Raw genomic sequence first — 26,276 nt, 5'->3', positions numbered from 1 at the left:
GTGGGAGGTGGCCAGTGGCTGTACTTCCTCCTTCAGCCCGGAAGTGACGCGTTGCTGCCTGTCAAAGCTCGTGGTTAGTGAGCGAGGCAGGCTGGAGAGTAAACAAGCCCTCGCCGCTCGGTGCCGCTGGCTCCATCTTTAAAGGGCTGCCGCGCAACTCAACCGCCGCGAGAAGAAGTAGAAGAAGAGGAAGAAGAAGATGGGGGCTGTCTTGGGCCTCTGCTCCATGGCGAGCTGGGTAATGTGGCCGGAACCGCGGCCTCCTCCTTCGGGGCCCCACTTCGTTGGGTTAGGGAGTCGCGGGGGCGGCGGCTGTGGCAGCAGCAGCAGTTCCAGAGGCGCAGGCGCAGTGAGGGGGCTCTCTGACTGCGCCCCCCCCCATGCATCCCCGCGCGCTGTTCTTTCTCTGCGGCGAGGCGGCGCCTCCCTGGCCGTGATGCGTCCCCTTTGTTTAAATCATATAAAATATGATTTCGTTTGCCAACGCCCTAGAACTGATGGAGGAGGCGCGTTAACGTCTCGACCCTGTTGTCTGCGCCTTGCAGGTGCTATGGCAAAATGATAACGCACCCCAAATTAAAAACCCTTAGTAATGGAAAGCAGTGGGTTGGTGCAGGGCCGGATTTAGGTTTGATGAGGCCCTAAGCTACTGAAGGTAATGGGGCCCTTTATATGTGATATTTTAGGAGCAGGCTAGCAGGCGGGGCTCATTACTTACATCATAGGAGCCTACACAACACAAAACGCTGTTGCTGTATGTAGGTTTTATTTAATTTTTGTTTTTTATCTTATATTTTGGAAATCTACATCCGGTGTTTTTTTCCTTTAATTTTTTGGGGGCCCCCAAGAGAGTGGGGCCCTAAGCTATAGATTGGTGATGTTGCCTCTTTAAACATCGGCCCTTTGAAATTTGACAGTTCCTCGCTTTTTTCCTGGAGGGCAGTTTGCTATCTAGGTAGTTGCTCCGCCCCCCCCCCCAGACCAGCATCATCTTTTATCCAGCCCTCATGCTTTCCTCCTCTGTGGATAGCTTCCTAAGGTCATTTTTAGGAATATCTCTATAAAGGGGTTCTGAAGTTGCAGTGTGAAAGGTGTTTGTGTGTGTGGTGGGGTTTCGTCATCTCTAATTTTACAGGGTCGTTTATTGTTCCAAGGCATCTGGCAAATGTTTGTACCATTTTATTCCGCAGTGTATGCTAAGTCACCATGCTAGCAGTATATGTGGGATTACAGAACTGAAAATTATGAGTGAAAGTGTGGCTTCTACCTCCTTTTGACAAACCCTGCATTAAAGTAGGATCATCTGTAGGTGTGTAAGAGAGAATCAAATCAATCTAGAGAAAATGTGGACTTTTTGAGGAAAAACAACACAATATCTTGAGCAGTAGTAGAAATTCATATTATTGTTTTGTTAGACTGAAATTTGTGGATTTTTTATCTGTTCCCTGGGATAAATTCCTCCTATGGAATAATAAAGGCAGAGTGGAAAGTTACAATGGTCAGACTGGGCAACTTGATAGAATGTTGCTTAAACTTTTGCTGATTTAACTGTTGTGCATTCCTCCTAATCTGCTGGAAGTTAGAGTAAGAGCTTGTCCTATATTTTCCCCTACACCTCTGAGGATATTGAAGTAAAGTGTGTAATTCAGTATATATCTTTGATGCAGGCATAAAGTAAAAACAAATCTCCACCAAACTGTAAGTCATACACTTTTTCTTGGCTATGGTGTACATCACTATTTGCCCTGGTAAGCATAACTAATAACTTTTGTAAACAGTCTGATGACTGTCTTGGCTGTACATGGGGCAATCACAGAGCCATCTGAGAAGCAGCATTGCAACATCACCTTTACTTTTTTGCAGGACTTGTTCATGCTTCTATTAGTGTTATGGCACTGAATCAAGAGCCAAAGGACATACTGCTCATATCTGCACACATTTTACTATCAAAACCATGGCCTTTGCAGTAATGGGTATACAGGAAAACGTAATACAGAATATGAGATTACAAATAATTACATTAGTGGGGGTGTTATCCTTAAATATTATGACATCAGAACCAGTAGTTAAACATTTTAACCACGTAATTAACTGAGCATAACTTTTTATTTTGTCCTCATACTCCTCCCTTTCTTTCATCAGATACCATGTTTGTGTGGCAGTGCCCCATGTCTGCTGTGCCGATGCTGCCCCAGTGGAAATAACTCCACTATAACAAGGGTGATATATGCTCTGTTCTTGCTCCTTGGAGTGGGTGTTGCATGTGTGATGTTAATTCCAGGAATGGAAGAACAGCTGAAGAAGGTCAGTTTACTCGTGAGACAACTATGGTAGAATTATTGTGGCACTGCTACTGTAGTTTGGGTTTGACTTGTATTTTCTTATCTTTTCAGAAGCACTGCTTGCTCTAGAGAGCACCTTTGTATCCGCACCTCCTTTTATTCTAGAATGTTATTTAGTGTTTTGTTTACATAGGCTAAGGCCTAACTATGGAGCAGTTCTCTCATTATGACTGCCTTTCATTGAAGTGTTTTAACATTTAGCATAATGGTTGTCTGTAAAACCTTGCCTTCTTCCCGTATTAGTTAGCTATTATTTCAGACCAGGAGTATACATACATGTATGTATGTGGCTTTTGAAAACACCGGGGGACTATATTTTATGTATTTAAATATATATATTATGTATTTAAATCTTCAATTTAACATTGGCTTGTGAGAACCTTAGATCTGTACAAATTTCAAGTAATGAAGAGATGTTAAAATGATCCTGTCATAGTCGGCTCCTAACAAAACAAAAAGTTTGGGTTCTTCATTGACATATGTTAATATATTTTATGTTGTTCATTACAGATTCCTGGATTTTGTGATGGCCAAGTGAATTGTGATGTTCTAGTAGGCTATAAAGCAGTATATCGGGTGTGCTTTGGTATGGCCATGTTCTTTCTCCTGTTCTCTTTAATGATGATCAAAGTGAAGAGCAGCAGTGATCCAAGGGCAGCAATACACAATGGGTAAGAAGAAATGGTGGCCCAGCTATGCCCCTATCTGGACAGGGACAGCCTAAATATTGTTGTCTATGCTCTGGTAACCTCAAGGTTAGATTACTGCAATGCATTATACACAGGACTGCCTCTGAAGACGGTTTGGAAGCTTCAGCTGGTGCAGAATTCATTGGCCAGGTTGCTCATGCAAGATGGTTTGAGAATATTACAATGATCCTGGTCCGACTGCACTGGCTACTGATTACCATATTTTTCTGTGTTTAAGACAATATTTTTTCCTATGAAATAATATGCAACAATAGGAGGTCGTCTTGTACACAGAGAGCAGAGGGGGGATGGGTGATTGTTGGCATCAGCCAGCATGACATTTGCAGAGGCGATAGGGCGTGTGATAGGTTGCTGTGGCAAGTCCTGCTAACGATTATCTGCGGCTTTGGCAATTGTGCGTGCTATTTTCGGCATCATCGAGGTGTGTGTGCAATCTTCTGTTGTGCTGAGCGTGCAGGTGGGCTTTTGGTGGTGTGCATGCAGACGATTGTTTGCCGCAGTGATGCATGCGATTTTGATTGGCGGGCAGGCTGTAGAGCGATTGGCGATGCTGACCCCACCCCCAAAGCTCAGCAACTGTGGGCAGTCTCCCCCCCCCAAGCACAACAACTTTGATCAATTCCCCCCCTTTTGATGAGGTCCAAAAAAACGGGTCATCTTATACATGGGAGCGTGTTATACACGGAAAAATACAGTAGTTTCCGGGTTTTGACCTATAAAGCCTTAACCGGCTCAGGACCGCAATACCTCAAGGACTGTCTCTTTTCATATGAACCTATCATCTTCTGAGGCCCTCCTTTGTGTGCCTTCTTGAGAAGTCTGGAGGGTGGCAACACGAGAACGGGTCTTCTCTGCAGTGGCTCCCCGTCTGTGGAATGCTCTCCCCAGGGAAGTTCGCCTGGTGCCTTCATTATACACCTTTAGGCTCCAGGCAAAAATGTTCCTTTTTAACCAGGCCTTTGGTTGCTTTTATTGGCATCCTATGCCCTTTTGAAATGTGGTTTTTTTTGGGGGGGTTATTGGGTTGTTGTTTTATTTTGATTATGTATTTTGTATTTTGGTTTTATATTTTCATTTTATTCTGTGAACCTCTCTGAGACCTCTGGGTATAGGGTGGTATATAAATTCATTCAGATAGATAGATAGATAGATAGATAGATAGATAGATAGATAGATATAGAGAGAGGGATATGGATAAATTGTAGTCTTGTGTTTCCTGCACAAGGTATATACCGGTAAATAACAAAACCTGAAGGCTGTTCAGTGGAGGGCAGTGAAGAGATCATATAAAATATTATATACAGTATATTATGTAAAGTATAAATTTTAAAAATACTGCTGATACCCTAACTTTTATGGTTCTTTGGTGATATTTCAGATTCTGGTTCTTTAAATTCATCACAGCTGTTGCAATTACAGTTGGAGCATTTTTTATTCCAGAAGGACCCTTTACAACAGGTATGATTGCATTGAAAGTCATGTATATTTTGCACAGAAACTGTTTCCAATAGCTTTCAATGTGATACTGAGTTCTTATTTAACAGATCTTAATGTTCTGATTTGTCACACTGGAGAAGATGTGTAGGTCTTTGGCATGATCCAGGGTTGGGAAACCTTTCTGGCCCTACCTCAGTTTGCCAACTTTAGACAGATGGGTGGTCCCAACTACCTGTCAGTGTCCCTTGAGCAGCGATTCTCAAGTGCTCAACAGCCAGCTGATTGTCGGGCATTTGGAAACCATAGCACAAGGGGTATTGCCAGTTTAGGACTGGCAAAGCTACATTCCTCAGCAATCGGCTGTCCAATTGAGTTCCCCATGCTGAGCTCAGTTACACAGCTAATCCAGTGCTGTCTGTACCTGCCTCATACCTGATATCCTATATGATGTCAGGTGGCCATGGTTTAGGGAAAACAGTTTTGTGGGCCAAATTGAGCTAAATCTGGCCTGCAGGCTGGAGGTTCCTTACTTCAGCATAATCCCTTAATTATCATTCCCAAAGAATCTAGTTTTATGTATGTGTAGTCACATACTCATATTTATCTCTTAAATCCTTGTGATTCCCTTACTGTTGGTTTTAGATTATAAACTACCTGGGGACATAGCCTTGTTTATTTTTTAATTGTCAATTTTACGAGTAAATTTTACCCTGATGACTCTGAATCACTCAATACATGCTAACAATTCAAACAGAAAAAATATTTATGAAAATTAATATATTAATTATTTTTCTTCCTAGTGTGGTTTTATGTAGGCATGGCTGGTGCTTTCTGCTTCATTCTTATCCAGCTGGTTTTACTTATTGATTTTGCCCACTCTTGGAATGAATCTTGGGTCGAAAAGATGGAAGAAGGAAACTCAAGATGCTGGTATGCAGGTATGTAGTGGTTTGTTGGTCAGCATCACAGGGTTTGTTTATTAAAATTGGGACATGCAGTGCTCAAATTTAAGTTGTAGGAGTCATGAGCTCAGAACTCTTTGATGTTGCTCTTCACTTGCTAGTTGCTGACCATGGAAGGGTGTGCTTTTGTGCATGTGCGGAACTGAGAGTCTGAATCCCTCCCATCCCCAACATACCATGCTTAAGAGGGAATTGGTGTTCCCAGAAGCATAATAATGGTATTGATCACATGGGGTCAGAAGAGGAGAAAGTTGTGCCTGAATTGATGCGGCTATAGTAACAACTATAATTACTGAGGATTGATTCAGTTTTTCCAGATCTTCTAGAGGCAATAGTAGTTTAGTCTGCCTCCTGAAGTTAATCCAGCAGATCACTTTTCTTATCCAACAGTCTACCATAGGATTTATTTTTCATCACTGCTCTAGTGAGCCTCCTTCAAAAGTACTAATAAAACCTGAATCCAGTTTTGTTTGCTTCTTCACAGCTTTGCTGTCTGCCACAGCATTAAACTATCTTCTGTCTCTGGTGGCAATTGTCCTATTTTATGTCTATTATACTCTGCCCGATGGCTGTTCTGAAAATAAGGCATTCATCAGTGTCAATATGCTGCTGTGCATTGGAGCATCTGTAATGTCAATTCTGCCTAAAATCCAGGTATGAGGTTACATTAAGTGGATATTTGTTTTCATAAGAATCTGGCTAATACATCAGCCGTTTGTCAAATTTCTACATACATGTAATTCACATCTTATCCAAGCATTTGGTTCGGGGGTGTATGGTCTCTGCATACATGCAAAAGCATATAAAGCCAGGAAACCCTGGAACTGCTCCCAGCACCCCACAAGGTGAAGGACTCCTTACCCAGCTTTGGGAAGGAGGCACAAGGGCTCTGGGACATTGCCAGAGTCCTCACACCACCTTCCCGAAGTCTGGCAAGCCTGTAATTACAGCTTTGGGGGGGGGATAAGTAAATGGAGAGTTGGTTTCCTCTGCTCTCCATTCATTCATTCATTCATTCATTCATTTCCTACTCTCCCACCCTGTGCTAAGTTGTGATCACGTAAGAAAAATCAGCGCAATATGCAAGTTACCTGTATTGTTTTGCTTTCTGTCTGCATATAGGAATCACAACCGAGATCTGGGTTGTTACAGTCATCTGTGATCACCGTTTATACAATGTATCTAACCTGGGCTGCAATGACCAATGAGCCAGGTAAGGAGATTTCATGTTGTTGTTGTTGTTGTTATTGTTATGATCCAGAAGTGACTCTGGCAGAACTCCTTTGTTTATTGCTGTCACACCTACTTTGGATGATTTAAAAACTTTTGAATGTTTTGGAGCTTTGAAGGGACAAAAAACTGTTAAACAAAAAGTATTTCAGAGTGCAAGGTAGAATGCTATAAATTGTTGATTGTTAGAGAATCTGTGGTTATCTAAATGATTCTTAAAGTGAATGAAGCTTACTCCCAAGTCAGCATGATTAGGATTGCAGTTTTTGTATACAAAAGACTTCTTGTAGGGCGGGCAGTTCATTCATTTTTAGCTTTGTATTCTTGTTATTAAAAAAGTGCACCTAGATACTCGGTTGCAGTGCCCATAACCTAGGTTTAGGGTGCCATTCATCTCCTTGCTTTCATATATCAGTTTCTAACACTATTCTGAACACTTGCTCTCTCACCACACAGTAGCAAGACTAGCCATTGTCCTTCTATTGCATGGGGATGTTGCTAGTACAGTGCTCAAAGAAAGCACTGTTAATCCCATATCCTTTGTATGGAAAGGCCATAGCTGTATTTCATTGCAGTTGGAAAGCTACATAACAAACAGCTCAAAAACAGTTTCAAGCAGTGTAAAAGGCTAGCACCTCTTGTATATTATTATGTTGGACATTGCTTCTGTGAGAAATAGATTGTTTTGTGTAGAATAATCCGACTTTCAATTTTGTTTGTCTTTACTGATCTAGACAGACAATGCAATCCAAGCTTGCTGAACATAATTGGCTATAATTCCACAAGCACTCCAACTAAGGGTCAGTTTGTCCATTGGTGGGATGCCCAAGGAATTGTAGGCCTCATCCTGTTCTTAATGTGTGTTCTGTACTCAAGGTGAGCAGAACTTTTGGAAAACCTTTTCCAATTTTCAGTTATTTTTTTAAAAAAGGACATCTAGTGACACTATCCACTTTTTAACTGCAGCATTCGGACATCCAATAATAGTCAGGTAAATAAACTGACATTAACCAGTGATGAGTCAACACTGATAGAAGATGGACTTCCCAGGAGTGAAGGCTCTCTTGATGAAGGAGATGATTTGCACCGTGCTGTTGATAATGAGAGAGATGGAGTTACTTACAGTTATTCATTCTTTCACTTCATGCTTTTTCTTGCTTCGCTTTACATCATGATGACCCTAACCAACTGGTACAGGTATGTGGATCTTGCAGGAAATTATGGAAGGGCGACACTTCCATAGACTACATTTTTTTGGCATTATCAGTGCTGATCACCCGTTGGGGTTGAAGTGGGCAGAGAGGCAGATGTTGGATTCATAATCTCCTCTCCCATTTATCATAGATTATCGGTGGCAGTGAATTTGATTCTTACATAATTTTTTCAATTTTAATAAAATAAGTGATTATCAAAAGAAAGGTAGTTATTCAGTTCCACAAATGAGTCGGCTAACACTTTCTCTCCCCTCTTTCTCAGCCCTGACCCTGCCTCTGCATCAATGACCAGTAAGTGGCCATCTGTCTGGGTGAAGATCTCTTCCAGCTGGATTGGCATAGTCCTCTACGTGTGGACTCTGGTGGCTCCACTTGTTCTAACAAACCGTGAATTTGACTAAGCCAAGTGTCTCATCTGAAAGCTCTTGCTTTATTTTGTTGCTAATTTGAAGCTAACAGTATTCAACATCGAGATGTAATTTGTAAATAATACGTGTATGTATCGTCTGAATAGTTTATCATGTCTTCTGCATGGTTATACTTTTAAATCATGTTCACTTGCTATTTCAGTGACTGTTTTCTAGTTGAGCTTGATGATGATAATAATAATAATACATATTAATGATTAATACTGAGCCCTCTTCCAATGTTGGGGGAAAGTAAACACATATGGTGGGTAGAGTAGGGGTGAAGATTCCACCACCACCACCACCACCACCCTGCTATTTTCGTCACTTTTACGATTTGTGACTGTGTGAAGCAGGGAGACTTTTGCATCCATGGAGACTCCCTGCTTCTGTGGGTGACAACCTTGGTTTTCCATTTGGGAGCCTCCACAGATACAAACATCTCTCCGCTTCACAATATCACCAATTGGAAAGTGATGAAAAAGGCAATGTTGGGCAGAGCTAGTGTGATCTTTCCCACTGCTCCCTTCTGTATATTTCCTTCCCCCTAACTAGCACCTGGAGAGGGATTTAGGGTCAAACTAGATGTGAGAACAACAGTTCTATGTATTTCAAACCCCACAAATATTTGGCTCAGCCCTACTGCTTACTGAAGAATTTCTAGATCGTGTACAGTCAAAGGTGCATTAAAACAGTATTTTTCAGTGCATGTAGATAGGCCGGGGTTGAAAGTCAGATATTTGCAGTTATAATCGGATGGGGAACCATGAAGTGTGTTAGACGCTAGGGCTATCTATGACAATCTTGCTGGCCTTTATTGCAGCTTAATAATTGTTACACAGCAGTTTTCTAGTTAGTAAAATATCAACTTTGGTCTAGCAAGGAAGTATAATCTTTCGCAACTGAGAGATTTGCTCAGAAAAGATGAGAAAAATATGGCTATGACAGATAGGAGAGACAGTAATGGTTGTAAGCCTTTGGAGGATACTGTATTACCTCAGCTGAAGCATGAATGGATGGTTGTCTAGGAGAGTCTGATGCTGAATGAGAATCGCATATCAGGTGTGTGTTAAGTCTAGGTTACCTTTAGATCATAGCTGATCTGTAGGAGGTATGATCTTTTGTTTGTTGAACAAACATCAGATGAGCAGGAGCACAGGAATGTCAACTCTAATGAGCCTTAGCTGATGATAGAGCAGAGCAAGGAGTAGGGTTAGTAGGAAGGGAAAGAATGTACCTGTGATTCAGTTGCCATTTTAATCAATTTGTGGAGGGTTCCCCCCTTCCACACTTTAAACGACAAAGGTCCCCAGCTGTCACTAGGGCTGGTGTGAGCATTTAAGAAAACAGTTACAATTCTGTAGGACTGGTTTTTGTACTTGCAGGTTTGAGTAAGTACAAGGCCTCTTTTAAAGAATGAACAGGAGTAAATGTTTAAGGTTGTACTTGAAATTATTCAAAATGTGCATGGGGTATCAAAAATAGTTGCCATTTTGACCAGATTTGTTTTTTAAAGTGAAGTGCAGTGAAATATTAATGCATGCTCTAGGCTTTTCATTTTTGTAACCATTTGATACCAAGATAAGTCTTTTTTTTAAAAAAACCTAATCAATACTTGGAAGGTATTTAGGACTAGCGCTCATTAAATTGAAATTAAGGAGTGAAATGGATTGCTGTCCCCCACTGCTGGTAGCTGTAGTATAGTATATTTCACGCTGATGAGGTAGACTTCAGGTACCGCTGTTATTTTTATAGCTTTTTAAAAAGTTACTTTTTAAAAAAATATCCTCGCTCCATCTGTTCCTTGAGTGGGTATAATTGAGCTTAGTTTGTAAATCAAGTTGTTCTGTATCTTTCTAAAAATACTTTCCTGGATAAATTGATGTATACCAATACTCATTTTTAGTTAGATTCTTGTGTCAAAGGTATTATCTTTTGTGTGTCCATTGCCGGCAGTGGATTTGTACCTGGAAAATCCTAAGTCTACATAACACAGAAACTATTAGGTGTTTTTGTTTGTTGGAAATCTTCAAATACTGTGCTTTGCTGCTTGAATGGGAAGGTACAGTTCTGGTTTGCTTTTCCTTAAGGATTGCACAGCTGACAGAACAGTTTCAGCTGTAGCAGCACTGTTGTGCATTACTGAGTATCAGTGGTGAATTTCTATAAAAAAATACTTATATATATTTAATGGCTGACTTAGGCTCAACATGAATGCAATTTCAAGGTAGCTTTAATATTAAAGTCATTTTGTGTGTATGCTATAACTTAGTAAACATTCAGAAAAGATGGCTGTTTAGGTCTTCCTAGTCTTGTTTTGTTTTTTTACCCAATGTGGCTGTAGGCCATACATTTTCAGAGTACTGAATATACGTCCTCTAGCCTGCTACTGAAAATCCCCTTTAACAAAGAACACATTCACAGAAAACCCCTAACCCATTCAACAGCATTTGTGCCTATGGGGTGAAGCAAGTAGTGGATACTCTTACGACTATAAAATTAAGATGGACACTTGTCAATTCAATGAAGCACTATATTCAGTTCTGGTCCCCTAACACAGTTTTATTTAAACAAAGTTGTAAAAATAGAAAACAAAGTACAGAAGAATTAAACTCTGAGTGCTACGACCTCCATCCAGAGTTACTTATTTACTTGTGTATGTCATACATTAGGACTAAAAGTGAACAAGAAAAACTGCGAGTGGCTAATACAGAGCATCCAATTACCTGGCATATTCTGAATACATAATTCCAAATATGACAGCACTAGAATGAACTCATTGTGAACTGTTGATGGTTTGTATAAATGTTTAAACTGCTCTTTTGAGACCCGAGTTTTGGGGAAAGTGATAGAACAAACTGTTTAAGGTTCCACAGTAGCTGCTCACAAAATGCCATTTACAAAAGATAGATCCCAAACAATAGCCTCAATAAATAGTTTGCTTTAACTCTCTCGTTTTAGTTGTTCAGCAGTGGCATATCAGTGTCCATTGGCACAGGAGCAAGTTCACACAAATAAAATAGTGTAGCTTCACTAGCTTCTGCTTCTGTCAGTGGCTCCAGACGAACCAGTTTGCTTTGGGTTGGTTGAGGATCCAGACCACTTTCCAGGAGTTCATCTACTTCTATTGGTTTATCCACAGAAGATACTGATTCAGGTGTCATATTTGCATTCTCCACTGAGCCTGGATTTCCATCAAGGAATGCAAGTAGGGGAAAGGCAGTATATTGAATGAGTTGTTTATCTGCAGGGCAAGAAACAAACCAAACCACAATAATTACTCAACTGCTCTATATTCCTATAGAAAAGGCTAAAAAATGAAGAGAAACTTGTGCAATGTACAGCACAACTACAACTCACTTTCCAAACATACTGGGCAGGTTAACTACCGTATTTTTCGCTCTATAGGACGCACTTTCCCCCCTCCAAAAGTGAAGGGGAAATGTGCGTGCGTCCTATGGAGCGAATGCAGGCTTTCGCTGAAGCCTGGAGAGCGAAAGGGGTCGGTGCACACCGACCCCTCTCGCTCTCCAGGCTTCAGGAAGCTATCCGCAAGCCTTGGGAGCCTGGCAGGAGTTCCCGCCAGGCTCCCAATGCTTGCGGATGGCAGCCTGCAGGCTTTTCAGGGAGGTGGGAATTCCCCCATCTCCTAGAAAAGCCAGTAGAAGCTGTGCAGCCCCTTTAAAGAGCGCGTGGCGTCTGCAGGCTTTTCAGGGAGGTGGGGGAATTCCCCCATCTCCTAGAAAAGCCAGTAGAAGCCGCGCAGCCCCTTTAAAGAGCGCACGGCAGGGCAGCAGCGAGCCTTCATCCCGCTGCCCTGCAGAGGCGCTCTTGGGGGCTTTTCCCCTAGGAGGGAGAAGGGCAGCCCATCACTGACTGGCTGCCCTTCTCCCTCCTAGGGGAAAAGCCCCCAAGAGCGACACCCACACTCCATGCGGCCTGTGAAAGGGAGCGCTGAACAGAGCCTAAATAATATATTTTTACTTGAATTCCCCCCTAAAAATTAGGTGCACCCTATGGAGCGAAAAATACGGTATTTTATTCATGTCGTGTCTAAAATAAGGGTATTTATGAATGCAGGTTAAATTATACCCAATCTACATTTCTGAAACCAAGAGAACTTGCATATCAACCTGATTTGGGGTCAGAATTAGGCACATCTTGTGTAGATGGTTGAGCACTATTAGTCTTCATAGTTTCAATTCCCTTTGTCTCCACCTTAAAAGCAAGCATGGTTACAAAAATCACATGACTTGGTACTAATTTTTTTTAGGAACAGAGAAAACATTTGTCTAGAAGGTAACTGCTACAAGCAAATGTTCAGGAACTTATCTAGCAGCTGGGACACAGGAGTGTTAGAAATCTAGACTGTCACCATGGGTATATCCACCCAATCACATTCAAATTTTACTCTAGAAAGCATGTCTAAAATAAGGAGAATACATTTCAAAATGATGCAAATCTCCCGTTTCAAAAGCAGTTCTTAGCCTGTGTTTTTCGCCCTCTTTTGAATGCTACATGTACTTTGATAATAACTTTTTAAAATAATGATGTGTTAAACTGATGTTCCGGGCAGCATGTGCTGCCCCCCAATATAGAACTTGAAAACTTAAGATGCACATGTGTAATTTTTCAAAATGCAGAAAAAAAATATGGAAAGCACAAAAAGGAAAACAGCTGCATCTTTAAATAATGTGTCATTATCAGCCTTGTTAAGGCACACAAAATGTTAAAACAAATATTAACATGCTATGCATCTGGATTAATTAGACAACTGGCCATTGACATTACACCGTATTTCCCACTGCTGTGCTACTTTAAAACTTACTTTTGTACTATTGATATGACCTGTAGGATTCATCTGCACGGAACTTGAAAAAAGCTGGACAAGACAAAATGTACACCAAGTTTTAAAATTCTATATTCTAGATATAAATTGGGTGACTTATAAACCAAACTAATCTTTTGTGCCTGAAATAGCCACAAATAGAAATGTTCTGCACAAATCCTCAAGCACAAACTACTATTCTGCTGCTCTCTGAAACTGCAGTCTCAAGCTGTTGTTAATATAGACCTTTTAAGGTATAACACATTTAAAAAATGCAAATGTATTTTTCTTCCACAAAATCTTTGTAAAGCCAAATTTGTGAGGAAAATAGAAGTAAAATATACATATATATAGTGTAAATATTTACATCAACCAGGAGATCTGGATCTATGCTGAACTGTCGTCCTGACAACATGGCCTGGAAATCCTCTAAACTGCAATCAATGCTCTCAAGATAATCCAGAAGTTCCACCCTAAAGGAGTGCAAGAAAACCCCATGAAATTCTACCTTTTCTGAGAAATATATTGTACAAATGAATCAAAGTGCAGAAGAAAAATGAAGGTAAAGAGGACAACCACTATGATTATTTGGAATTCAACAGGTAAGAGTATAATTCTAGGTATCTGCAAGTGATCCATGATGTTGAGTGGGGGTATATAGTGGATCAAGCATGCACTGATTCTACAGAAGACCACTAGTCTTTCAGTAAACACTAAGCATGAGATTATTATGGAAATAAGCACCTACTCTAAAAGCTATCTGTACCTTGACTACAGAATCCAAAACTGAGGAATACTGAAGAAATACTATTAATTTGATTTATATACCACCCTTTATTCAAAAGATCCCAGGGCAGTGTACAACATCAAAAACATATTTTAGTTAAAGGTAAAGGGACCCCTGACAGTTAAGTCCAGTCACGAACGACTCAGGGGTTGTGGCGCTCATCTCGCTTTACTGGCCGAGCATATAAAAAAATATAATAGTAAGTCTCCCTCTCCTTAACAGGCCACAGATTATTTAATACCCAAAGGTAAAGAGGTATGTTTTTGCTTGGTGCCTAAAGACATGTAAGGATGGCACCAGGCTAGCATTTCTGGGGGTGGCATTCCACAGACGGGGAGCCACCACTGAAAAGGCCTATTCTTGTGTTGCTACTCTCTGAACATCTTGGGGAAGGGAGACATAGAGAAGGGCCTTGGATGACAAGTGCAGGGTCCATGTTAGTTTGTATGGGGAGAGGCGGTCCTTAAGGTATTGAGGTCCTGAACTGTGTAAATGGGTCAGCACCAGCATTTAGAATTGGGAAACATTTGAATCTCACCCACTATGCCATGTTCAGAAAGCAACAAATCAGAGAACTAGTGCAAATTTAAATATTCATGTAGCTCTTCTTGAAGCTCTTAAAAAGAGAGAGAACAAGTGTGAACTTTAAAGATGATTTGAAGAATGTGACTCACTTTCCAAGAAGATTGATATTTTGTGAAATCACTCCATTCTCACTGAGTATTGAATCCATCATCGAGACTGGGTCTTCTGCTGTTAAGGTTGACTGGCTGTTTAACTGAACAGCACCAGACATTAATGGGCTTGCACCATATGGGGAAGGACTGACAGAATCACTGGATGGAACTGTGGCTGGTTCAGCAGTTGTATTTTCATGGATTATAGGAGCATAGTCATCCTCATTGTCATCTTCGACTATTACAATGTCAGGACTATAACTGCAATACATAGATAAAATGTGATTCAAGAGAAGCAACACCCACATTTCCTTTGCAGCTCATATTGATGTAGAGAACAGCTATTAAACTGCTGCCCTTGTTATGAGCTACATAATGCCATTGTTCTGCACTTCCTTAAATGCTCAAATACTGAGAATACCAGTACGTTTCTTTTTTTCTTTTCTTTTTTGGAGGAAGGGTAGAAGAGGGAAGTACCTGTTTGTTGGGGTCCAGGGAAAGAGAAGAGAGGTAAGCTCTTCCAACTCAAATGTGGCTAGGACGGCAGGTGGTAGCATATTTTAATTTTCTTTTTTTTTATCCTGCCCCCAGGAATCTGCTCCAACACACCCCATTTCATCCTATACTGCTGGGAGTATATGCCTGTGGAGCTTTTTGTGAGTGTACATCAGGGAGACTTTAGCAGGTGTTATATCACATCCCACTGCAAAGCTCCACTCACTCCACTTCTAATAATAATAATAATTTATACCCTGCCCTCCCCGGCTAGGACCGGGCCCAGGGCAGCTAACATCAAAGTATAATACATTAAAAACATAAATCAAACAAACAATTAAAAAAACAGCTTAAAATCAAATTTGGAGTAGAATAAAATCAGATTATTCTGATTTCACAGATTATATCTATAGGGGATGGGAACACTGAGTGCTCACCAGGCGCAACTGTTTGTGCTGGTCTTATATGAGCCGGTGGAAAGGCTTAGGGCAGCCACTTGTATACTGGGTCTTATAACAAAAAAAAGTGGGGGGGGGGGGGTCCAGAATGGGCCCTGACCATAGGCCTGTTGGAACAGCTCCATCTTGCAAGCCCTGCGGAAAGATGTCAAATCCCGCAGGTCTCTTGCGACAGAGCATTCCACCAGGGCCAGGGCCAGAGCTGAAAAGACCCTGGCCCTGGTCAAGGCCAGCCTAACCTCCTTGAGGCCCAGGACCTCCAAAGTGTTATTGTTTGTGGACCATAAGGTCCTCTGCGGGGCATACCAGGAGAGGCGGTCCATAGGCTTTAGGATGGCTCCCTTAAGCTTACACCTTTCACCAGTTACCCTTCAGAACAATTTTGATTTAATGTTAAAATTTATAGACTAACCTATTGGATATCTTGGATCTTATCTTTTGATTAAACAGTTATCTTGGGATCTACACAAGACCTAGAGGGTTAAACTATCAAGTAAGATAGGGACATAATTTCTGTAGGTCAGTGTGCCTGAGGATATTTAATTCCAAATATGTACAAATATTTTTTCTTACTTTGAGTCTGAAGCAGCATCTTCACTGCTTTCTGGAGTAACTGGAAGTTTTTCTTCATCACCAATATCATCAGTGACATCATAAATAATAATATCGTCTGACAGCTGTTCTCTCTGCTTTAAGCCATCAGTCCTGCTGTGTGGTACCTGCCCATTTACAAGAACCAAAATAGTGTCATAATGATTTTTTTAAAATTTAAATCAACCATAAATTGAAACCCATTTAGATTTATAAATCATTAGAAATTCAGACATCATACTAAACAAACATTTAGGAGGAAAATGATACAATTTCCAAATGAGCTTTATTGACAAATGTAAAAAGCAGCTTAAGACGAGAATCTGGAGAAACCACCCTCCGCTTAACTTTGTAAGGTGAGGGTGAGACAGTAAGTACAGTTCTGAACAAAAGCTGCCATCCTAATTAGGAAGTTTGTGTGTACACAATAAAGGGGGGGGGGAATACATTTTCTCCTTCACAACCAATGTGGGCCTTAGAGGGTTCAAGATGAATGGAAGAAAGTTACAACATAGTGAAATAATTTGTGGGAGAAGATGCAGAAAGAATGCAAAATCTGTACAATGTGTACAGACAAGACTTCTTCAGATTGTGTCTAAGGAAAAAAATAGCTCCCACATCAATGACACCTGTTCTTTTAGCTGAATATTTTACCCTGCTTCCACCCCATTTAGCTTATCAAAACTAAACAATAATCTGACAATGCAGTATTGGGTGTAAATGCTATGGAAAAGCATCACTTGGAGTGTGGTGGAGTCTCCTTCTTTGGAGGTCTTTAAGCAGAGGCTTGACAACCATATGTCAGGAGTGCTCTGATGGTGTTTCCTGCTTGGCAGGGGGTTGGACTCGATGGCCCTTGTGGTCTCTTCCAACTCTATGATTCTATTCTATGATTCTATGACATGGTGCCCCCTCCCTTTCTGTCAACAGCATTCTTGGTACCTTACTGCTATATGCCTGATCTATTTTCACTCCATATAAAGGAGAACAGCCAACACAAGGGCTATGTGAATAATGATTACTGTACTCGTTTTCATGGGGAATATTGTATTTTCTCTGTCCAACCAAGCAGTGATTCTGTCCATTTTTTAATACTTTCCTTAAGTAAATTTCAGAATTAACTCACATGATGTTTGTTTTCTGCTGGTTCTTTGACTATCTGCTGGAATATGTTGGACTTCGGTGTCCCATTAGTATTCAGAAGCAATGGGCTAAATCATAAAAGAAAAAAAATGTTTCTAAAAAACACAAGGATTTAAACTTATGCTTCTATAAACACTATATATTCACAAAATAAACCTGTCTTACAATTCAAGTATCGTCAACCCGATGCTTACCGTTTTCGTTTCAAACTCACAAGTTGGTTATTCTGAACGAGGGTGACAATGAACTGTACAATCTGCAGAGAAAGACAGAATGTTGCCTTTAGAAAAATCCTACACACAATTAGGAGCAAGTTCAACTGAACTCAATAATTCAATTTTATTTTATGGTACTATACACAGTCAAGTAGGCTAGAATTAAAGCCTGAAATATCAAAGCCTTAGAGTCACCTTCCTAATAGGAATGTTAAGGACAAGATGATTTAATGCAGAGATAATAGTGCAAATCCCTAAACAGCCTAATTTTTGTATGTTTAGATATCAGATTTGTCTAAAAACAAATTAAAATTTTTGAGAAGAAATGAATGTTTACAGATGGAACTTAAAGGCATTCAAAATATAAAACATGGAGTTCTGCAAGTTTTATATTTTGTGTATATCCCTGCGTTTTATCTCGTAACCATTTGTTATACAATTTTTAACAAAATTAGATTATTAATGCCCTTTACATTTCATGCTACCATATCCTAAACAGATCATCTGAGCTTTTTGCCACCCACTTTATCTCCGAGAAGATAATTTCAAGCTTTACTGAATTCTTGCAAGTCACCTACCATTCAAGCTACCAATTTCCACTAAAACCCCTTCCCCTTTACAATATACAAATAACTGCTTCCCTTCCAATTTTGCACTGCATTTATAAATGACTTTAAATTATTCTTCTGAAGAAAGAAGATACATAATTACCTTTCGAATAACTTGCTGTTGCTGCAGATGTTTTGCTCTCAGTTCTGCTACCTCCCGCCAAAGAGATTCATTTTCTCTGTTTCAAAATGTTTACAGTCAATATAAGGATTACTAACTGACCTAGATAAAGGTAAAAAGTTAAAGGACCCCCAGAACGGTTAAGTCCAGTCAAAGGTGACTATGGGGCACTCATCTTGCTTCAGGCTGAAGAGGCAGTGTTTGACCACAGAAAGCTTTCTGGGTCATGTGGCCACCATGACTAAACCACTTCTGGTGCAACAGGACACTGACCTGTCATGGCCATTAATTTCAATGAGTCTACTCAAGAGTAACACTTAGGTGAGCACCAGCCTTAATAAACAACTGTTTCCTTAAAAGTGCCATAAACCCACCAGTAATGATATAAATGATGATGATAATAATTGTAGTAGTAGTAAATACCCTGCCCATCTGGCTGGGTTTCCCCAGCCACTCTGGGAAGCTTACAGCATATCTAAAAACAGTTTTAGATGAAGTAGTAGTCTTTCATACTCATCCTCCTGAAAAATCAAGCTAGAAATCTTATTTACCTCTTCAGAGCAGATAGCCTGGATTCGATAGTCTCTTGTTTACTTTGAACCTTCTGAGCACTGCTTATGATTTTAGACAGATCTTCCTGACGAATTTTATTTTCTTCAGGCCTTGAAGAAGAAACCTGTAAGAATTATCACCACAAATTTAAGTTAACACGTTACTTTAAAAAATATGGATTACAGTGACTATTAACTGATAAATAAGGTTTTGCTCTGAATCCATGCAGAGTTTTGTACTTCTGCTTTCAATTAACAAAAATGTACACATGGATGGAATCTGCAAGATCGTGTAGGGATCATATGCCATCTGAAAATGAACTAAATAAACAAAGGCTATGCTGAATTCAAATAATTCAAAAAGAATAAAAAGGGGAGTGCTATGTACGTATGTATGATTATTATAGGGCGGAAAGGTCAAGAGAATAATGGAGGGATATTCAAGCTGGATGGTCAGGGCCTTGTTCCATCTCTTACAGAGAATTCCCTTTTCACCCAGATGCTTACCAAAGCTACTTTATGCAGGTATCGTAGCAAATAAGTAGCAACTGAAGAAATAAATAGTGCAAACATTCCATGAGGTCAGATGACAATTTTTGCAAGCATAGAGGATGGAAGAAGTGGGGTTTGTAAAAAGGAGGAGAAAAAGTGTGCAAGGTAAGCAAGTGAAATCTGACATAGGTCAAGTTGTGCCAAATGAAGATAAGATATTTCAATCAGTCTAAGGAAGCGCTTCACCAATGAAACAGAAATCCGGGAGATGTTCAATCTCCCTGGATTTCTGTTTCATTGGTGAAGCGCTTCCTTAGACTGATCGAAATAGGTCCAAGACTTGCTTCTGCCTTTAGATCAGAGAACTGGCCATCCCCCTTTGTTGAAGGCGTATTTTAGGTTACAGTAAGCCATCCTTGATCTGTAATTCTAGATCTTGATGTGACTGAAGGCTTGCATGCAGCTGTTTTGAACTGTTGCACGGCAGTCTTGTTGGCATGTGCATTGCTTTGTACTCAATAAAACTGAATTGTACTGTTCCTTTTCTGCAATCTAGATTTCTGTTCCCACTTACACTATCTGTAAGATCCTGGCAAACTCTCACATGGATCTACATCAGTGCTTACAGAAGGTTCAAAGCTTCCAGGCTCCCTTTCACTAACCTTTCTTTTAATGTGCTCCAGTAAGTCTTCCCGTCCTTGCTTGAAGTAGGGGTGTTGGAATTCAACAGGGCCATCTCTTTCCAATTTGACAATGCCAGAGTCAACATGGACTACCTTACGGAAACCATCTGAAAAGAATAAACCAACTATGGAAAAGCCTACTGGAATAATCAAGGCTACAATACTCCTTCAGCTGAGTGAAAAATGTTGCTGTCTTTGTGCAGGTAGCAGCCCTGCCTATTCACATTTCTTTTACCTTTAGTGAAAGCTATTCTGCTACAAGCTGCCCTTCATTTGTGCAAGTTTCTGTGTGACTAACCCTAGGTGCATTATCAACCTATGCAGGGTCCCATTTTGTTTCCCTTCCAGCCTTATTAGCCCCAGGTTTTATCTTGGGATAACAAGGCCGTTCTCATAAGAGCAGCGGAAGGCAGAACAACAAAGCCAACCACAGCCTTCATATATTAGTACTATAAAGGCTCTACCTAAGAGTTCTAGCTTTAAAGTGCCACTTAAAATATGACATACACATTCAATCATCACAACGCAATGCTGTGTTACAAGATGGGTGTCCTTCCTAAAATAAGGAGATGAACTTATACTGCTTCGTGTCATGTCAAAACCTGTCCCTTCTGGAAGAAGATACTATCAATATCGTGGGATTTCTTTTTTATAAAGCTGCCACACATGCTCTCAAAACGCTTATAAAAACCCTTATTACTGGTTGTCAAACATGACTGAAGTTCACACAAAAACCAAGCTGCAGGCTGCAGCTATGAGGAAAGCTTGTTGATTTGAATCAATTCTCTCTTAGCGTCAGCTGTCCTTCTCCTAGTTGAGATTCCTGCATAGATGACCCTCTGGGTCTCTTCCAAGTCTACATTTCTTTGATTCACTCAATATGCAGTATGCATTCTGCTTGTTTTCCCTTGCATTCCAGTCAGTGACTGCAGCTGAATGCCTTACAATACTGTTTCGTACAATAAATGATTAAAACTGAGGAATAGTTAGAATCTGTTATTACAATAAAAGGTAGAATCCATCTCAGAACAGAATTCTATGGAGTTCAATGTTTAAATGTAGACCAGTATATCTAAAGGTTAATACTACATATTGTTATAAAACTCACACATATTCAGCTGTCTCACAAAGCTTGCCATGTTGTTGTGCTTGAAGTACTTTGGAAGAATCTCTTTGGCAAATCTTTGTTCATCCAACACAAGGAAACTCTGTCCATTCTGCAATGAAGATCACAATCACATTCAATGCCTAAATAATGTGGTTAGCAATGTAAAACAGTTTCTTAAGCATAGACTATCATTAACCAAATGAAAAACAACAAAGCCAGCGGATGTGATGGGATACCTGCTGAAGTCTTCAAAGTGGGCGGAGCTAAACTTACACAACAACTTCACTAGCTCATCGAAAAAATCTGGGAGAGAGATCCCAGCAGACTTTAGGGATGCAAAAATTATCAATCTCTATGCAAAAATTATCAATCTCTTCAAAAAAGGTGATAGACCGAATTACGGAAACTATCAAAGCATCTCTTTATTAGCTGCAGCCTGCAAAATTCTTGCAAGGATCTTAGCAAACTGTCTCTGAACAATATCCGAGGCTACCCCTCCTGAATCCCAAAATGGTTTTCAACCTTCTAGGGGGACAGTGTACATGATTTTCACCGCTCAGCTTCCAGAAAAATGCTAAGATCAAAACTAATCCCTGTATATGGCATTTACTGACCTGACTAAGGCCTTTGACACTAAATCGTACTGCCCTGTAGACTGTCCTCCTTAAAATCGGCTACCCAGATGAATTTGTGAACATCCTTTGGCTCATCCATGATAATATGACAGCAACAATTGCAGATAATTGCTCTCAAAGTGAACCGTTCACAGTTGGATCAGGTGTTAAACAGGGTTGTGTTATCACCCCAACTCTTTATTTATTATTTTCATTGACATGACCCTACGCTTTGTCGAAGGGAAACTTCCCACCAGAATAGAAATCATACCAGACAGATGGAAAGCTCTTTAATTTGAGTAGGCTGAAAACAAAGAGTAAGGTTACCATAACTTCTGCATAAAGCTTCAGCATACTGATGACAACATAGCGTGTGCACACTCAAGAGGATGACCTCCAAACCATCCTAAATATCTTCACATAAGCTTATAAAAAGCTTGGCCTATTGCTCAACATCCAAAAAACCAAAGCGCTGTACCAACAAGCACAAAACAACGCCTCTGCAGCGCTACAAATCCAACTCAGTGGTGTAATGTTGGAAAGCGTCAATCACTTCCCCCACCTGGGCAGTTATCTTTCCACAAGGGGTGACATTGACGCCAAAATCCAACAACCTTTGAGCTCTGCGAGTGCAGCTTTCTCCCGATTGAAGTGCAGTGTGTTTGTGGACTGGTACATTCGCAGGGAAACCAAAATGCTTGTTTACAAAACTATTGTACTATCAACCTTACTGTATGCTTGTGAAATATGGACCACTTATAATGCAACTCCATTGATACAAGTTAGGAATCATCTATTGCATCTTGCTCCCCACTATTTTTATGCTAATCTTTGTGCATACTGAAACAATGTGCAGAGTGCAGCAAGATCAGGTAAATCAGGAAGAAGGGGCTAATTAAAAATGAAACAGATAAATGAGAATCAACTGCAGAATGATTCTGCTGGATACATACCCGAGTAATATTCATTCTTATCATGGCTGAGCTTGGAATATTTCAGAATTGTTATTTATACTTACATAAAAACGGAGACAAAACACAAGCTTATTTCCACAACTCCTCAAGGTTACTCAGATAAAACATGAAGGAGGCAGACCATATTCCCTATTAGTATGGTATGCATGTTGCTCAGTAATTGGAAAGTTACAAAGAGGAGAATTCTTGATTGAGAAAATATTCAAATGCTCTGGTCATGAAAGGGAGCAGGCCAAAAGGCTTATTCTTCCAACTTGTCTCTCCGTGAAAGTCTACTTGAACAAAAGTTTCATGTGCACATCAGAGCACATGTGCAGTGTGTACATTATTGGTGGTGTTGGCGTTTTTTTAAAAATTCTTGTTTACAAAATTAACTGCAAGATTTGGCCTGTTCTGCTTGTCCCCTGCAAATTTTGGGTTTCCAGCTGGTGGCACCAGTGACTACATCACTGTCCTTCGTCTGTTACCTACTGCTTCCCTGTTGTCAAACGCTTCGGAAGCATTCTTTATTGTACTACTTCCTGAAAGGTCTTTAGGAGAGATTGGATGTTTTCAATTGTTCCCATTACCTGGATGAAGACTTGACTAAGTCACCACATCTGCAGCTTTCCATAGAAATGCTGCAAGGGAAGATGAAGAGAGATTTCCTGGACAAGCACTCAGGCAGAACTTTTAACCTTTGCTGCCACCAATGCCCTTTCTATATTGTTTGCCCCTTCATCTACCCATAACACCCTGGCTTTTGTTTCTTTGCCAAACTGGTGTACATGACTGCACAAATTCCTGCAACTGTATCCTTAATAGAAAGTGTCCTTCCTCTTAAAGAGACCTGAAATGGATGCATGGACATACAAAATGGACTGCAAATGAGCAATAGGAATGCAGTGTAAATCTTACTGCTTATATTAAGATGATTAAATAGCCTATTTTTACCTACCAAATAGTTCCTAAGCCTGGAATCAAACAAAAGAATTACGTACCTAAAACTTCATATGCTAAAAATAAAGTGTCACTGTTAGCAGGATAGGGAATGTGACACAAAAACTATGCAAAAGATGAATGCCTCCTGAGATCTGGACATTGTTTGCCTTAGGCATACAAAGACTGCCTGAAAATTGATCACCAAAGCTTTCCTACCCTGCTGTTCCAATTTGTACAAGTTCCCAGACAATTGTGATGCTAATGAAAGAGGACCTCTTCTACATTGTTACAGAAAGAGTGTACTCAACATTCATCAATTTGTTCATAACAATCTCAGTTCTTTGCTTCTCACCATAAGGTTTTATTCATACAGGTGTAACTCCTTCCATAATTCTTGGAATTTGTCTATTTGGGGCAAAACAGAGAAGCAGTAATCTAACAACCTGCAGCACAATATGGTCTACGGAGCTACTGAGCTGCCACCTCCTCTTCTCCATATAAGCCTACCTACAGGGGAGCACTACTAGAATCAAACCTAGGACAAGAAACTATAGTGATTACTTAGCACTTTAGTGCATTCAAAATTATCCACATCTCAATACACAAGACAGCTGTTTTGACTAAAGCAGACCAACATGGCTACCTCTGTTTACAAGAGAAATGACTAACCTTTTTTGACTTGAGAACCACCTTCAGCCCTTGCTGATCTCCTGGAGCTACAAACAGAGGTCTAAACCTCTCTACTGACTCCAACACTTTGTGTGTATTCATGTTTCCTTCCCAAAATTAGTGGACTCTTGGAAGTCAATAAAATGGCAGGTATGTGTGTTAGTGCATGAGAAGAGTGCATGAGAAGAGCCAGTACATGTAAGGGCAGTTCTGCCACTCCTGCTTAACAGTTTTGTAAAGCCCCATGTTGTGGAGGTAATAGGCAAGATAATACTGTAATGGTTCACCTAGAACCACTGACCAAGTTCATGCCTAAGGAGAAAATAATAATAATGCATGAACCAGGGACTCCCTCAAACCAGATCTTAACACAGTCAGTAAGATGCTCACGACCTAAGTATGTTCTCTTAACTCGTGCCTTTTTTTGTGTGTACACCACACGCAGGAACACCCCTCACCCTCTGGTTGCGGACTATTTCCATACAAGGCGTTTCTCCTACATGCGAACCACCTCCGTGTTAAGGACGCGGGTAGATATGTGCTGATCCACACGTGCCTACGTCAAAGCCACGTTTGGGAAGGGTCGCGCGGCACATCCTCCTCCCCTTTATATTTGGCTGCCTGTCGCCTCCCTTCCCCTGGAACTTGTTTCGCAGCCATTAGGTAGACTGGGGGGGGGTAAGGTTCCATGTTGCGGGAACCGAAGCGCGGCCTTCAGATTGCCGTGTGGTGTGTATAGACGGCTGCCGAGGCCTCCTTCTCTCCCCCCCCGCTCCCTCGGACGAAGGCGCCCTAATAGCGAACCCGAGTGCGCCTCGGGCCTCACGGGGCCCTTCGCGGGTAGGCCGCGTGAAGCCCCCCCCCCACGCCCGTCAGGAAAACAGAAAGCGTGACCAACTCCTGACCACGCCCCCTTCCCTTCTCTCTCCCCCCCCCCCGGCCTTTTGTCCCATCGAAGGCCCAAGACGCAACACAGACGCGAAGATGGGCGGCTGAGGGGAGACGGAGAGAAAAAGGGTGCGAAGGAAGGAAGCAGCGCGGGATCCATGAAACGGCGACGGGAGATGGCGGGGAGACCGATCCCCTCCCTCATTCCCGCCTCGCTCCGCGCCGCGTCGCCTACCGAGCGAGGAGGCCTCGCCTCATCCCGCTCCCCTGGCCCCCATCCTCCTTCTCCTCAGCGCCTACCTGGCTCCAGGTGATGAGTTGGTTGCTCGGCGCGTCGCCTACCAGCGCCCAGAGCTTGCTGAGGAAGGCCGGGACTGCGGTGGCGGCGCCCGCGTTCGCCGCCGACGTTACCGGCTGCTGCTGCTTCATCGTCGCCCGCTGAGGTGTGCCTGAGGCAGTTTCGGCCGTCGGTGCCGCCGTTGTCCTTCGCTACCGCTGCTAATACCGTCGTCGCCGCCGCTCCTCCTCCTGCCTGCCCGCTCCTCCCCCCGCAAGGCGCGTGCGCACCGCCCCGCACGCGCGGCGGGGGGGGGCCCTCGCGAGTTCTTCGCCCCGCCTTTTACATAACGAGTCCACGTGCGCGGCCCTCACGTGCCACAACAGCGAGAATTCTCGCCTTTCATTGGTCGGAAAAGCGTCGGAGAGAGCGGAGGGGCTCCCATTGGCTCCGGGTGCGGAATAAATAAATAAATATATAAATCGGGAGACGGAAATTTCCACTGACGTGGAATGCAAATTTGGAGAGAGCCGTAAGTTCGGCCAATCATGGGGAGCTTCTCCAAATAAGAATGGAACGCCGGAGCGGCAGCGGCGCGCGCGAAGGGGAGGGAAGGAAGGAAGGTGGGCGAGGCTCAATGGTGGTGAAAAATTAAAGAAGCGGGGGGAAAGGCTCTGGGTTGGGAGGCGGTGGCTTTGGAATTAGAAGCCTAGTATTTGCCCCTGAAGTTGCCACGCTTCTAGTAATGCAGGTTGCGGTCCAAGATCTGCACCCGTAGAAATAGCTGGGGCGGGGTTTAGCTATTGGTGACAGAAGCAGGTGCTTTGCATCAGGGCCGGATTTAGGTTTGATGAGGCCCTAAGCTACTGAAGGT

General features: G+C 41.6%; 2 protein-coding genes across 5 annotated transcripts; one reads left to right on the top strand and one right to left on the bottom strand.

The window, feature by feature from the left end:
- Positions 1-42: 42 nt before the first annotated feature.
- On the top strand, positions 43-9,895 carry SERINC1 (serine incorporator 1). The gene is made up of 10 exons (XM_053381808.1): positions 43-238; positions 2,143-2,304; positions 2,853-3,013; positions 4,431-4,510; positions 5,290-5,427; positions 5,936-6,105; positions 6,574-6,664; positions 7,416-7,557; positions 7,648-7,878; positions 8,158-9,895. The coding sequence occupies exons 1-10, from the start codon at positions 200-202 to the stop codon at positions 8,294-8,296; spliced, it is 1,353 nt and encodes a 450-aa protein (XP_053237783.1). The 5' UTR covers positions 43-199; the 3' UTR covers positions 8,297-9,895.
- A 948-nt stretch (positions 9,896-10,843) lies between these two features.
- HSF2 (heat shock transcription factor 2) lies at positions 10,844-25,719 on the bottom strand. Of its 4 annotated transcripts, none has more exons than XM_053381803.1 (13): positions 25,426-25,716; positions 21,060-21,168; positions 19,931-20,058; positions 18,777-18,901; positions 18,208-18,283; positions 17,476-17,537; positions 17,265-17,349; positions 16,121-16,266; positions 14,592-14,855; positions 13,498-13,603; positions 13,131-13,184; positions 12,436-12,520; positions 10,844-11,546 (listed from the first exon to the last, which is right to left on the bottom strand). In XM_053381803.1, the coding sequence occupies exons 1-13, from the start codon at positions 25,552-25,554 to the stop codon at positions 11,260-11,262; spliced, it is 1,656 nt and encodes a 551-aa protein (XP_053237778.1). In that variant the 5' UTR covers positions 25,555-25,716; the 3' UTR covers positions 10,844-11,259. The 4 variants fall into 4 exon arrangements, with proteins under 4 accessions (XP_053237778.1, XP_053237780.1, XP_053237779.1 ...); XM_053381805.1 differs by lacking the exon at positions 25,426-25,716 and adding an exon at positions 24,961-25,070; XM_053381804.1 differs by lacking the exon at positions 13,131-13,184 and having other exon boundaries at positions 25,426-25,717.
- Positions 25,720-26,276: the final 557 nt, after the last annotated feature.

The sequence above is a fragment of the Podarcis raffonei genome, chromosome 3 (genome assembly GCF_027172205.1).
Source record: "Podarcis raffonei isolate rPodRaf1 chromosome 3, rPodRaf1.pri, whole genome shotgun sequence".
NCBI classification, from domain to species: domain Eukaryota; kingdom Metazoa; phylum Chordata; class Lepidosauria; order Squamata; family Lacertidae; genus Podarcis; species Podarcis raffonei.
This window is presented reverse-complemented; position numbering and strand designations above follow the sequence as displayed.